This window comes from Zea mays, chromosome 1 (genome assembly GCF_902167145.1).
Source record: "Zea mays cultivar B73 chromosome 1, Zm-B73-REFERENCE-NAM-5.0, whole genome shotgun sequence".
Lineage (NCBI taxonomy): Eukaryota > Viridiplantae > Streptophyta > Magnoliopsida > Poales > Poaceae > Zea > Zea mays.
In genome coordinates, this window is record NC_050096.1 from 67647729 (window position 1) to 67660252 (window position 12524).

The 12524-nt window shown below is 42.8% G+C and overlaps 1 protein-coding gene across 3 annotated transcripts; it reads right to left on the reverse strand.

Annotated features, from left to right (window-relative positions):
• Positions 1 to 7779: 7779 nt before the first annotated feature.
• LOC100282036 (uncharacterized) lies at positions 7780 to 12103 on the reverse strand. Of its 3 annotated transcripts, none has more exons than XR_004857591.1 (7): positions 11862 to 12103; positions 11675 to 11753; positions 11506 to 11585; positions 11164 to 11230; positions 8987 to 9058; positions 8279 to 8446; positions 7780 to 8184 (listed from the first exon to the last, which is right to left on the reverse strand). XR_004857591.1 is itself a non-coding variant. In XM_008677605.1 (7 exons), the coding sequence occupies exons 1-7, from the start codon at positions 11935 to 11937 to the stop codon at positions 8064 to 8066; spliced, it is 597 nt and encodes a 198-aa protein (XP_008675827.1). In that variant the 5' UTR covers positions 11938 to 12103; the 3' UTR covers positions 7780 to 8063. The 3 variants fall into 3 exon arrangements, 2 of the variants coding, with proteins under 2 accessions (XP_008675827.1, NP_001148421.2); XM_008677605.1 differs by having other exon boundaries at positions 7780 to 8130; positions 8279 to 8434; NM_001154949.2 differs by having other exon boundaries at positions 8279 to 8434; positions 11862 to 12040.
• Positions 12104 to 12524: the final 421 nt, after the last annotated feature.

Consider the following 12524-nt stretch of genomic DNA (forward strand, 5'->3'; position numbering starts at 1 on the left):
AGTGGGAAATGCCGGAGAGAACCATTAAAGAGACTGACGAAGGTGGACTAGTTAGGCTAAAATACACATTCAAGTACGGAGATAAGTTTGTTGAGCCAGATGATGACTGGTTAAAAAGTATTGAGGCCATAAGTGACGAATTGCTTGGGGTATACTCGAAGGCCGAAGATACTGCATTATCAGTGGCCTTCGGAGGTCGAAAGAAGAAGAGACTTAACCGAGTATTTGATGCAATTGGATTTGTCTACCCCGACTACCATTACCCAGTGCGGGGCCAAAAAAGAAAGAATACTTCTCCTGCAAAGGAAATTGCTTCAGCTGCTCCTAGCGAGCCAGCGCCGAAGAGAAAAAAAAGGTAAAGGTTCTCACCCACCGGCCACGTTATATTGAACCGGCCACAGTGCCTGAGTTTATTGGTGAGACCTCTTCAGCCATTGAAGCTAGAGAACCAACTCTAGTGCCAAAAATCAAAGAAATGGCCGAAGTACCAGCAACAGAAAAAACAGAAGGACCGAGGACTGAAGAAACAAAAACATTAGAAATTTTAAGTCCTTCTACAAAAATTGAGGCAGCAAAAAGCCAAAAGGGTCCAGCAGCGAACCCGAAAAGAAAAAGGATGGTTAATGTGTTGGATGTTTTGGAGACAATTAAATCCTCAAGCATAACTCCGAAGAAAACTGTTGAAACTTCTGAAGTGCCTACTGAAGGCTTTGTTGCTGAAGCTTCGAAGCAACAATTTGAAACTGAAGCTGGGCCTTCAGAGCCCACCAAGGTAAAACCTTTGGAAGCCGAAGAAACAAAAATGACAGAGGCAACTTTGGAAGCCGAAAAAACAAAAATGACAGAGCCGATTTTGGTTGAAGAAATTGACACTGCCGCCCCCGAAGCATCTTCCAAAATACGTGATTATATTGTGCGACATGCTTCGGGGAAGAAATTATCTGAAGAAGAGATTTTTGAGGCTAATCACTATGCCCGAGAACTGAAGTATCCGAAGGGGGCCCTAGTGTTCAATGGGACGGACGAAGATGACTTCCTATACTGTCTCCCAGACAGCAAAGAATTATCCGTCTGTCGGGAGATGGCTAGAAGCATGGGGTTCCCGAAGCTTGAAGCTGGCCTCTGTGCCATGACGAAGGACGATCTTGCGGATAACCTTGCATACAATAGTCTGAAGGTACAAAAATTGTGAATTTTGAAGTTATGAATTTTGAATTAGTCTTTTGTTCTTATGTTAATCCATTCATTCTTTTGAATAGGGCTTAATACTCAGCAATGCCTTAAAGACACAAAAGAATGCTGAAGATGAGAGCTGCACTATTGCTCTCAATAACCTACGAACAGAGGTTATCAAGCTAAGAAACGAAGCCTTGGAAAAGGACAAAATTCTGCTTACATTGGTGGATAAGATAAAGGAAGACGAAGCTAGTTCTAAAGCTCAAGCCGAAGCTCAGAAGCACGAAATCGAAGATCTTCGGAAACAATTAGCTCGAGCTAAAGAAGAACGCATACTTGAAGAAACAAAACGAGAACTTAGTGATCAATGGGCAAATCATTTGGAAATAAATGTTGAAGAGCTTCGTGCTTCCAAGAAAAGGTGCTATGATAAATCCATAGAGTGTGTTAAGAAGATAAAATCCAGCTTCGCCAGCGTTGGCGCATTCTCTAGCGAAGAAAATTTCACAAGGGGGAATCCAGAAGGCCCGATTGAATGGATCAGTCATGAAGCTGAGGCCTTCGAGGAAATCTTGAATAGTCGCGGGGACATTTGTGCTTTTTCGGGCGCCAGGGGAATTGTTACTATTTTGGAGAGGAAAGGGTGTGAGCATGTGAAATCTTTAGCACAATCCGAAGCTGCTTTATCCTCTGAAGATATTAAAGACCCTTCAGCCGAAGCAAGCCTGGTCGGTGGAAAATTTTTCACCGACATTTGGGACGATGGCGGCCGAGAAATGGCTCAAGAAATCATTCAAAAAAGCGAAAAAGGCATCCATGATGCTAGGAAGGTAGCGGAGGCTGCTGAGAAAAGTGCAGAGCCCGAAGGGCAAATAGGTATTAACAAGTGGTTTTTATTCTGTTGTAATTTTTGATTTCAAACTTTGTTCGCGGTTTGTAATAGTAATATAGCCGTATCCTCTCCTCCCTCAGAACCTGCTGAGGCATCTCCGGGCCCCTACCCAAAGGGGGACGACGAAATTAGAAAATGGCCGAAGCCATCATGGACAAAGTTGTCGATCAGCTACTAAACGAAGCTGCAGAAGTAGTTCTTAGGGAAGATTAAATGCTATTGTAAAAATATTTGGAATGTGACATGTGTAATACTTTGTAACTTTGAATATAATATATAATCTATTTATGGTTTAATTCTTTACGATGCATGAAATTTTGCATACATACCGTTTTTTGAGCCTTCGACGAAAAAACACCTTCCCTTCTTTTCATGCTTCGTGAAGAAAATCTTTTATATATCACAAGAATTTCCATACTTCTCTGATGAAGAATATCCAAGCTTCGTGAAAACATTCTTCGAAGCTAAAAAAGTTTTATGTTGTCTCTCTAATGAAGCTACACTTCTTCTCAATTTATCTTGTGCCTTAGCACGATTTTCTCTTTTTCAAAACATTCTCCGAAGATCAATACTGTGTCCCCTTCTTGTTCCACATGCGATATGATGTATGATGCTTATGTTATGCAAAATGATGTGATGATGTTATGTTATGCAAAATGATATTTGTGCAGAAGATACACACATTCCTGCAATAGAGCACACAATCTTTCTATATCAGCGCTGACTTTTCGCTGTAAGCCTCCCTTAGGAGCTTCTTCGCCTTTTACTTCAGCGGAATCAGCATTTATTTTTCGCTGTAAGCCTCCATTAGGAGCTTCTTCGCCTTTTACTTTCAGCGGAATCAGCGTTTATTTTTCGCTGTAAGCCTCCCTTAGGAGCTTCTTCGCCTTTTACTTTCAGCAGAATCAGCGTTTATTTTTCGTTGTAAGCTCTGCATTCCCTTCGGAACGACTTTTGAGCAGAAAACTTACGCTGCGCTCCCTTAGGAACGACTTTTACTACTTCGAAGAAGTTGCACTGCGTTCCTTAGAACAAGTTTTTGATAATTCGAAGGTTCTCCGTGCCACCATAAATTCTTGTGCTTCGGCAACTCAAGCCTATGGAGAAGATATATTTTCATTTTGATAAAAAGCTAAACTGTTACAAGAAATTGAAAAAAATGATAAAAGACACTTAAACTTCCCATAATTGTTCCTTACTAAAAAGAAAGTGAAACTGAATGCGAAAATGCAAAAAACTGCTGTTGAGGTAGGATATTTTGTCAGTAAATGTGCTTCGACTCTGGCACAGTGCTATTGACTGTGCGAGCTTCGGACTCCTCTTTGAAGTCCCGCTGGGGGTGAGAGTGCTGACTCCCTTCTAGCTGCGGACCTCGTTGTATTGGTGGTGGCAGTGGAAGCTGTTGCCAAGATGCTTGGGGTTGACTTGCCGAAGCAACAGAGGCTGCAGGGTGATTGCCTACATATTCTGGAATGTAAGGCGAATGGTACGAAGCAGTATGCATAACCTGCTTCGGCTGGCTCTGTTGCGCTGCAGCTTCTGCTAGCTCCTTTTGCTTCTGAATGGTAACATGGCACATCCTGGTGGTATGGCCCTTGCCTTCACCACAGAATAGGCAGTAAATTTTTCTTGGTTGATCTCCAAATCTTCCCCTAAAGCCCCTGGCGCCTCTGCCCCTTGGCGCTAGCGGCCGGAAAGAGCTTTGCTATTGCCCCGAAGCTTGCGAGGAGCACTGTGGCCTTTGCTGTTGACTCCCTTTGTCATCACTTTGAGTAGAATTGTGAATTGACCTGACGTGCCTCGGATAAAATCTTCCTCCGAAGCCCCTGGTCATTTCAGAGAACCTGAAAGCTTCCTCCCTTCTTTGGCGAAAATCATTGTCAGCTCGAATATATTCGTCCATCTTCTGGAGCAGCTTCTCCAAAGTTTGAGGAGGCTTCCTGGCAAAGTACTGAGCTGAAGGTCCTGGCCGAAGCCCCTTGATCATGGCCTCAATGACAATTTCATTGGGCACTGTTGGTGCCTGTGCCCTCAGACGCAGGAACCTTCGGACATATGCCTGAAGGTATTCTTCGTGATCCTGGGTGCACTGGAATAAAGCTTGAGCAGTGACTGGCTTCGTCTGAAACCCTTGGAAGCTGGTTATCAACATATCCTTCAGCTTTTGCCATGAGGTGATTGTCCCTGGCCTAAGAGAGGAGTACCAGGTTTGTGCAACACTCCTGACAGCCATGACGAAAGACTTTGCCATGACCGCTGTGTTGCCACCATACGAAGATATGGTTGCCTCATAGCTCATCAAGAATTGTTTTGGGTCTGAATGACCGTCGTACATGGGGAGCTGAGGTGGCTTGTAAGACTGTGGCCAAGGAGTAGCCTGCAGTTCTGTTGACAGGGGAGAAGTATCATCAAAAGCAAAATTTCCATGATGGAAATCTTCATACCAGTCGCCCTCGTTGTAGAAGCCCTCTTGATGAAGCTCTCTGCGCGGGGGCCTTTGGTTCTGGTCATCTTGAGCAAGATGTCGAAGCTCTTCAGAGGCTTCGTCTATCTGCCTTTGAACATCAGCTAGACGAGCCATCTTCTCCTTCTTCCGTTGGACCTGTTGATGGAGCATCTCCAAATTTTGGATTTCTTGATCCAAGTCGTCCTCCGGAGGCGTTGGACTGGTGGCCTTCCTCTTCTGGCTTCGGGCCTCCCTAAGAGAAACGACATCTTGATTAGGGTCCAGCGGCTGCAGAGTGGCAGCCCCTGTCGCTGAAGCTTTTTTCGGCGGCATGACGAAGGTGATGCTTGCCGAAGGTGTTCAAAACTCAAAAAATGGACGTGAGTTCACCGGAGGTGGGCGCCAATGTTGGAGACTTGTTCTAAAAATGCTAAGAGTTAAGAACAAGGCAACATAAAAAGTGTTAAATGTCAAATTCCTTCGTCCTTATAAACATTATGCCCCTTCGGATATAATGAATCTTGGACGAAGGTTACAAAGGAAAAGACCTTCGTAAAATTGATAAATGGTAAAAGAGAGCACATATATGGAACACGAATAATGATATGAATATTATCATCAACTTATTTTTGTTACCAAATTCATAAAGACAAATTATAAATGTACCTTCAGATTAATGAAAAGAAAAGGTACAGACGTGATGCAAAAAAGCGTATGCCAAGTCCGCGTGAACAGTACGGGAGTACTGTTCATCTATTTATAGGCACGGGACGCAGCCCGTGTAAAATTACATTGATGTCCTTTACATTTATCAATAACTCTATAGCAATTCTTCGAGGTTTAATTTGACTTTTCATCTTTAAGTCGGTTCCTCTTTTCTGCCGTCATGCCGAAGCTTTTCTGCACATAGCTTCGTGATCGTCTTATCCTTCGTCGTGGTTGCTTTCCATCCCAGTCAAGCTTCGTCTTAACCATGCTCTTGTATACCCGCAACCTGACTCCGAAGATACCTGTTCACATGTTTCACTCGGAAAATATTGTCAAATCATGTTTTTGAGGACCTTCGAAAGCCGAAGGCCCCCAACAGTATGAGTGATAATATTTTGCATTAATAACAAAGGAAGTACATTCTAGTTATAATTTAAGCGGAGACGAGATCCCCGTTGTGATTTATCCCTCCGGGGAACGGAGATGGGGAAATATTCCCCACAAACATTCGTGGGTATCTCCGTGAAGAAATTTTTTTGTCATGAGGACGAAGATGAGGTGCTATTCTCCTATGAAGAATTTCCCATTACCATGTGCTATTCTCCTATGGAGAATTTCCCATTACCATTCCTACCCATGTGAGGATTCAAGTTGGCACACCCTAAACCAACCCACCAAGAATCCCGCCCCGGTATCCCTTCGCCTTTGGCCTTCATGCGTCCGAGCGTCATTCGCATCTAGCCGCCAGGACGTCGCCGTCGCGCCTAAGATACCACTATCGTGCTCACCGGCTATCACCAAGCCTAGCACGATTACATGAGTGCTAGTTGTTGAGTTCATGTAACGTGCACTAAGTCGTATTGTAGTTAATTAGCACATGATGCATAGGTTTTACTTGTTTATTATTTTAATTGTATTTTATCTATTAGCATTAAGTAAATGGTTTGTTAATTCATAACACTTTGGTGAAAGAAGTCCGGTAAAGAACAATACATTATGAGATCAACTCACCGCACCTTGTATTTATGGGCTGGTTTGGTTCATGTCCTCCCAGATAATTGCCTCCCAGGCAGCTGATCACAGCCCTAGACGCTCGAAATCGAACGCCTAGGAGCGCTGCCTGGGCCACGCAAGTTTGGCCACCGGTAAATCAAACAGCCCCTAAATGCATATTCAAAACTTTACTTTTGAATCTTACTCTATTATGTACATGATCCTATACATTGGTCGTTGCTAGTATCGTCAAAAAATGCATGGATTGTTACTGCCACATCTAAAATCTTAGATGTCATCCACCTAAAGGTGGTAGGGCTCTAGATTTTACACTATAAAAATTTAAAAATCGAATTTGATTAGAATCAGGCTCTATTATTTATTTTTAAACTAAAATTATTTTAAAATGTGTAATTTAAAGTAGGCTATACCTATACGTTATTCATAAGACGGAGTGACTTAGCTTTAAAAAAAATCAGGAACATTTTCAGTCCAATAACCAAATTATGAAAAAGTACTCAAATCTGACAAGAAAAAACTTAAAAACATGAAGAACAAGACACGTACATTCTATTTTGATAACATACACAATGAACAGCTTACATATATTTATAAAATTATTATTGGATTCCAAGATGCCAACTGTTAAAAAATCGATGCACTGCGACGTGGCATCGCAATAAAATCGTCTGATATTACTTCTTTTATTTACCTTATACCCATACTGCTGCGAGAAAACAATCACTAGCATTAATACGCAACTAGTAATATGCAATAATATCGACTATCTACACATGGTCATACTCCCTACACTTGATGAGGTACCAAAAACTATGATAAGTTACATTAGTCATACATTGTTTCATTATAAAAAAACGTCCATACATGAAGAATACGACACATGCATTTCATTTTGCTAACATATGCAATCCTAACTTACATATATTTATAAAATTATTTGATTTCGAGATGTGCCAAAGCGATGCCCTCATATAAGTATGACTTCTTCAAATGTGGCAATAAAGTTGTGTCAGTAGAAGACAGTACAAATTAAAGTCAAACGAACAGTAAGAAATAACAATACTACTACAAGACGACATGTATATATACCACTATATAATCCACTAGTTTAAACTTTATAAAACTCACCTAACCAAATCAACACCACACCATAACCTCCACTAAATTCACCAAATAAATTACACCCGGAATTAACATGCCATCGAAACATAACAATTCAGATCGCTGCATAATCTCATCTCCTCAAAATCAGTGGACAATATTATTTGGATTATCCCTCATCTCTCTCCCTCCCTCCACGACCTCGCTACCCCCCAACCTCTCCCCTCCCAACCGTGACACCATCACCCCCTTCCCCTCCCCTCAATCCCTCACGCCGCCGTCGACCCTCCTCTTCCCTCCCAACCGCGACACCGTCGCCCCCCTCCCCTCAATCCCTCACGCTGCTGCCGCCGTCGACCCTCCCCTCCCCTTCCCAGAATCGTAGCGTTAGCACAACCTATATGTTAGTATCATATAACTAGAATGTACAATTCACCACCTATAGTAAGAAATGACAATATCCATCATGCATATAGTTCCCAAATGAGGCTTAGATGTTTACAAAACGCAGTACTGGAAGTTGAATGCTGTGCCACACAATATTCCATCATTGTCACCATGTAGATTCAGTAACCAAGCAGACATTGTTGTTTTTGCCAAAGCTCAGTCTACTCAACCTGGACTAAAACAAAGGCCATCTTAGTAAGAAAATACAAATGATGAGAACTGCTTAGATGCCTCAAGCTGTCCAGGAGAAGCTGTGTGATATTCAGCCACAGCTCAGGGTCAAGGGCTTCCAGAACATGCAGCGCGGCCATCTCTGGGCTTGCTAGGTATTCCTTCATGAGGTGCCCTACGAGGAGAACGACTTCTGCTATGACTGGGGCTTTTAAGTACAGGAGAGCCACTGTCGGTATTGAAGAATGGAGTAAAAAATAATGCATTCTGATATGACAATACAAAACATAAATATAGTATATCCCCAACCCCATTGGACATACCTGTGTCTGTTACGTTTCCTGTCATAATCAGGACTAATACTGTGAGTCCTATGGCGACGATGATCACCATCTCTGTACCCGGCCTGTTCATATCGCTCCCTACTTCTGCTCTGGCTTCGCCTTCTATAGTCTCTATCCCAATAATCCTCTCGATACCTTCACAAATGGCTAGCACTTATATTAAAATAAAGATTCATCTGAAATGTATACTGATTTTAATACTGAGTAACAGCGCTACCATCACAGTTGAAAAGGTCTTAAGCAGTATTGCAGGTCTAACTTGGTAGTACCATTTGGGCACTCGAGCAATGATGCAATGAAATAGAACACCGTTTTGCAGGGCCCCTGTATGCTATAGGCTATCACAAAGGTAATATGTGCAACATACATTCATTCACATTTCATATTTTGTAGTGGAATAGTATTCCTTTGATCATCTTCATTTGGTATTGTAGCAGTTAAAGGAGACATAACTATATCTTTACTAAAATAGTGAAGTGTACCTATTCCATTTAGTTCAAGCAACACTTTTCTTTGTTTATTGGTTAATAAGACCAAATATGAACAGTTTGAGAGACAAACAAATTTTAGTAGGTAGCTTTTCCTCCAGTGTATGCAATTCTGAAACATCATACACAAAAGGAACAGGGGGAGTACCTAGTATGTCATTGTAAGATCCAAATATGCAGCCTATTTCTTAGTTCTTACCTCTGTCTTGGACTGCGGCTTCTGCAACGACCCCTTGGCTTTGGATTTTCTTCTGTAATTCTACCCCTATGACTGCAAACACAAACAAGAAGGTAATGATTAGTGAGTGAAATTGCTTTTAATGTTTCACATTTCTCTGAGCTGTATTGATGCACTTAAAAAAATAGTAAAATGAGAGTATCAACACATTTGACATGATAGCAAGTGGCATTCTTGTAATGGGTGTTTTCTAGAAAAAAAATGAGTTAACTGACCATGTAAATATGTAATGTGACTTTTGGGCTTCTGCTAGATGTGTAAAGAAGCAATTTGGATTTGTATGTCCAATAGGCAATAGAAACTCTCTTACTTGCAATTTCTCAACTTCACTCAGACATATGCAACTAGAGTCAAAGTTCTTCTCCATGAAAGTAAATCAACCAATGAATTATGGATGCACCTACCTAGGCCTGTTCATGGATCTAGTGATCTAACCAATCCATCCATCCAAAACACTACCCAATCCGTAAGAGTTGTTCATACATGGGTTGGATAGGATCAGGTAAATAACCCATTAGACCCACGGGTCGACATGCCATCATCAGGAGCAACGCGGCCACACTGGACCATCTCTGCTGCTCCCTGCCAAGGCGTCCTGCATGTGCCTGCCAGTGTGGTGGTGTCCAGACAACCGCGCAACACTTGTTTATAGACAACAATAGCCTCAAGCTGAACTGCATCGACATCCCTATGAGCATCACTACTCACTAGCAGCTCTGACTTGATCACACTACGACCAAGAAGTTCTGTGTGATCGCGGAGGCCACGGTAGTCAGCGTCGAGATGCTCGACATCTAGCAGGACAACATGAAGCACCTGCAACTCTCAAGGCCTACATGGAGGAGGTCCTGAACTTTGCCGCAGTCACCATGGACGCCAGCAGAACCAGCTGTCGCAGCTTGCCGACGAGCAGCGTGACACCCGCCGCGCTCAAGGCCTACATGTGGGAGGTTCTGGCCTCTGGCACAGTCACCATGGCTGCCGTCAAGACCAGCCGTCGCAGCTCACCGAGAAACAGTGACGCCACACACCTCTGGAGGCAGCAAGATTGCAAGTGATTCTGAACTAGATAATATAGCAAGTCAACCCATGTACCCACCCAAAACCATCCGATCCAAACCATATAATTAGGGCATTTCATGGGTGGATCAAACAATTCATCAAATCCGTCTGTACCCTACACCTACTGACCTACCCCAACCTAACAGAAAGATGCACGAAACCAACGAACTAGAATGAAATGGTAACAGGCAAAAACCTCAGCACAGCTCACTTCAAGCATGTTCGGTAGTACCGTAGTACTACTGCAGCAGCTGCAGTTGCAGCAGCCAGCCACCTGCAGTTCACCGGTGCAAGGCAAGGGTGCTGGCTGCTGCAGCTGAAGCAGAAGCAGAAGCAAGTGCACCTATCAAGAACTGCTGCATCAATAATTTTTAGTTCAAAAAAACTTCACCACAAGTAAGCCCCTGAAGTAATTTCCATCCATTGAACATGCACATCAACCTAGACCACAGGGATGCTTTAGCAGATGAACAATCCAAGCTATCATTACAGAGAGAGGTAAGAATGCTTTCACTGTGAAACTTCATTCAGAGAAAAACTCCTCAGCCCAACTTTACGTAGCCACATCCATGTTTATACATGTGATTTCCTGTCTACCTTCAAATACTCTGTTGCGGTCACGAAACAACCTTAGCTAAATTAAGTACTTAGGTGGTTGGTGTTTATACTTCATTGGCATTACTATGGATGGCTACGTTTCAATCACACTAGAAATTAAAATGCGTTCCAACTCCAGAAGTTTTTCCTGCATCAAAACAGGATCTAAGTTTGAAGGCTAAACAGAAAAAAATGATGATCAGAACAAGTAACGATGGAAAATCCAAACATAAAACTACAGCCATACTCTTACAGATCAATGTTTCATTCAACTACAGAGTACAGAACCATGTAAATGGCTAAAGCGTATCAATAACCCTTAACCACTTAGAAATAAAAAAAAGTTCTATTGCAAGGTAGCATCTGTTACTGCCAGTCTGCCAGATGACGGCATACCACCCAAGATTTCGCTGCCTCAGTGAAATGCAACAAATAATTGAATTGGTACATAACAAGGGTTGTAGCATGTGAGATCTTACATCTTTTCAGCATTGGGTCCGTATTTGGCAAACTGCACCATGAGCGCACGCCCATCAAACCTCATCCCTGTACCAGAAAAAATAATGGAATAACGAATAAACCTTAGAAGGCTCGATTTGTGTGTTCGTCATTAAGAAAAAAAATAATGGAATAACGAATAAGTCTTCGAAGGCTCGATTTGTGTGTTTATCGTTAAGTGCTACGCCTGGCTGTTGTGCGGTTGTGAGAGTGTGTCGTGTCATTGTACGAACTTCTATTCTTCTTAATAAGCCGTGGAGCTCCTGCCTTTTCGTTAAAAAAAAGAATGTCGAAGAAACGGATGAAAATTTTCCTTGGCTCACCATCAAGCCCGTCAATGGCATCCTGCGCCTCATCCTCGTAATTGTACCTCACGAACGCGAACCCTCGCGGATCCCCAGTCCTGCAAGAGAAGAAGCAAGTTCAAGCAAAAAAAAAAAACGATTCGAAATCCAGCCCCCAACGTGAGGTGAAAGTGACAATGGCGTCCACCTGTGGTCGCGCGGGATGTAGATGTCTAAGACCTTGCCGTAGCGATCGAAGAGCGGGAAGAGGTCGTCAGCCGTAGTGCCTGCAGCAGTGATTCATCGGGGCCGTCAGTACGCGGTGTTCGGGAGAGGGCGCTGCGCGCGGGAGGGGGAAGCCAACAAGGGTCGGGTAGGGGAGCGACGTTGCTTACGGAAGGAGACGTTGAGGACGAGGAGGGAGAAAGATTCGCGGTTCTCCGGCTGCCCGGAGCGCCCGAAGCGCGACATCGCCGGAGATGGTGGCGGCGTGTTTTTATTTATTTATTTGATTGCGGCGTGGGGGTTTTGTTAGGTTTTGGGACAGTATGGGAAGACCAGGGGGAAAAAAGAGAATTCCTCGAAAATTTCTTTTGGCGTATATTTAACCTTCCGAAGATGGCTGAGTGCACTGAAGGACAATCACATCTTATTATATATTTTTTTGCAATTTATTTATGACATAAAAAGATTCAAATGAAATTTTAATATTCATATGAATTGTTATAACTAATTAGTTATATTAGTTATATGTATACCACTATATAATCCATCAATTTAAATTTTGTCAAACCCATCCAACCAAATCACCTAACTCTTGCTAAATCCACCAAAGAAATTACACTCAAACTTAATACACCATCAAAACCAATGATTTAGGAGTTCGAGCCGTAGCTCGGTTGTCTGCCTCCCTGTAGCGGATGGTCCTAGGTTTGATCCCTGCTCGTCCTAGGATTTTCCCACCTACCCGAGAATTTTCTCAGGTTTTAGGGTAACACACATGTGCGTTTAGCAGTATTGCGTGTTCTCATGCACTAGAGGTCTAGGCCTCTCAATCT

What these genes read in the sequence shown, in the direction of transcription:
- LOC100282036 (NM_001154949.2), bottom strand. Translation starts at nt 11,937, where the DNA reads ATGTCGCGCTTCGGGCGCTCCGGGCAGCCGGAGAACCGCGAATCTTTC. An exon ending in CGTCCTCAACGTCTCCTTCC is followed by an intron (nt 11,754 to 11,861) that starts GTAAGCAACGTC and finishes TCACTGCTGCAG; the next exon opens with GCACTACGGCTGACGACCTC. An exon ending in AGGAAACGTAACAGACACAG is followed by an intron (nt 8,185 to 8,278) that starts GTATGTCCAATG and finishes CAATACCGACAG; the next exon opens with TGGCTCTCCTGTACTTAAAA.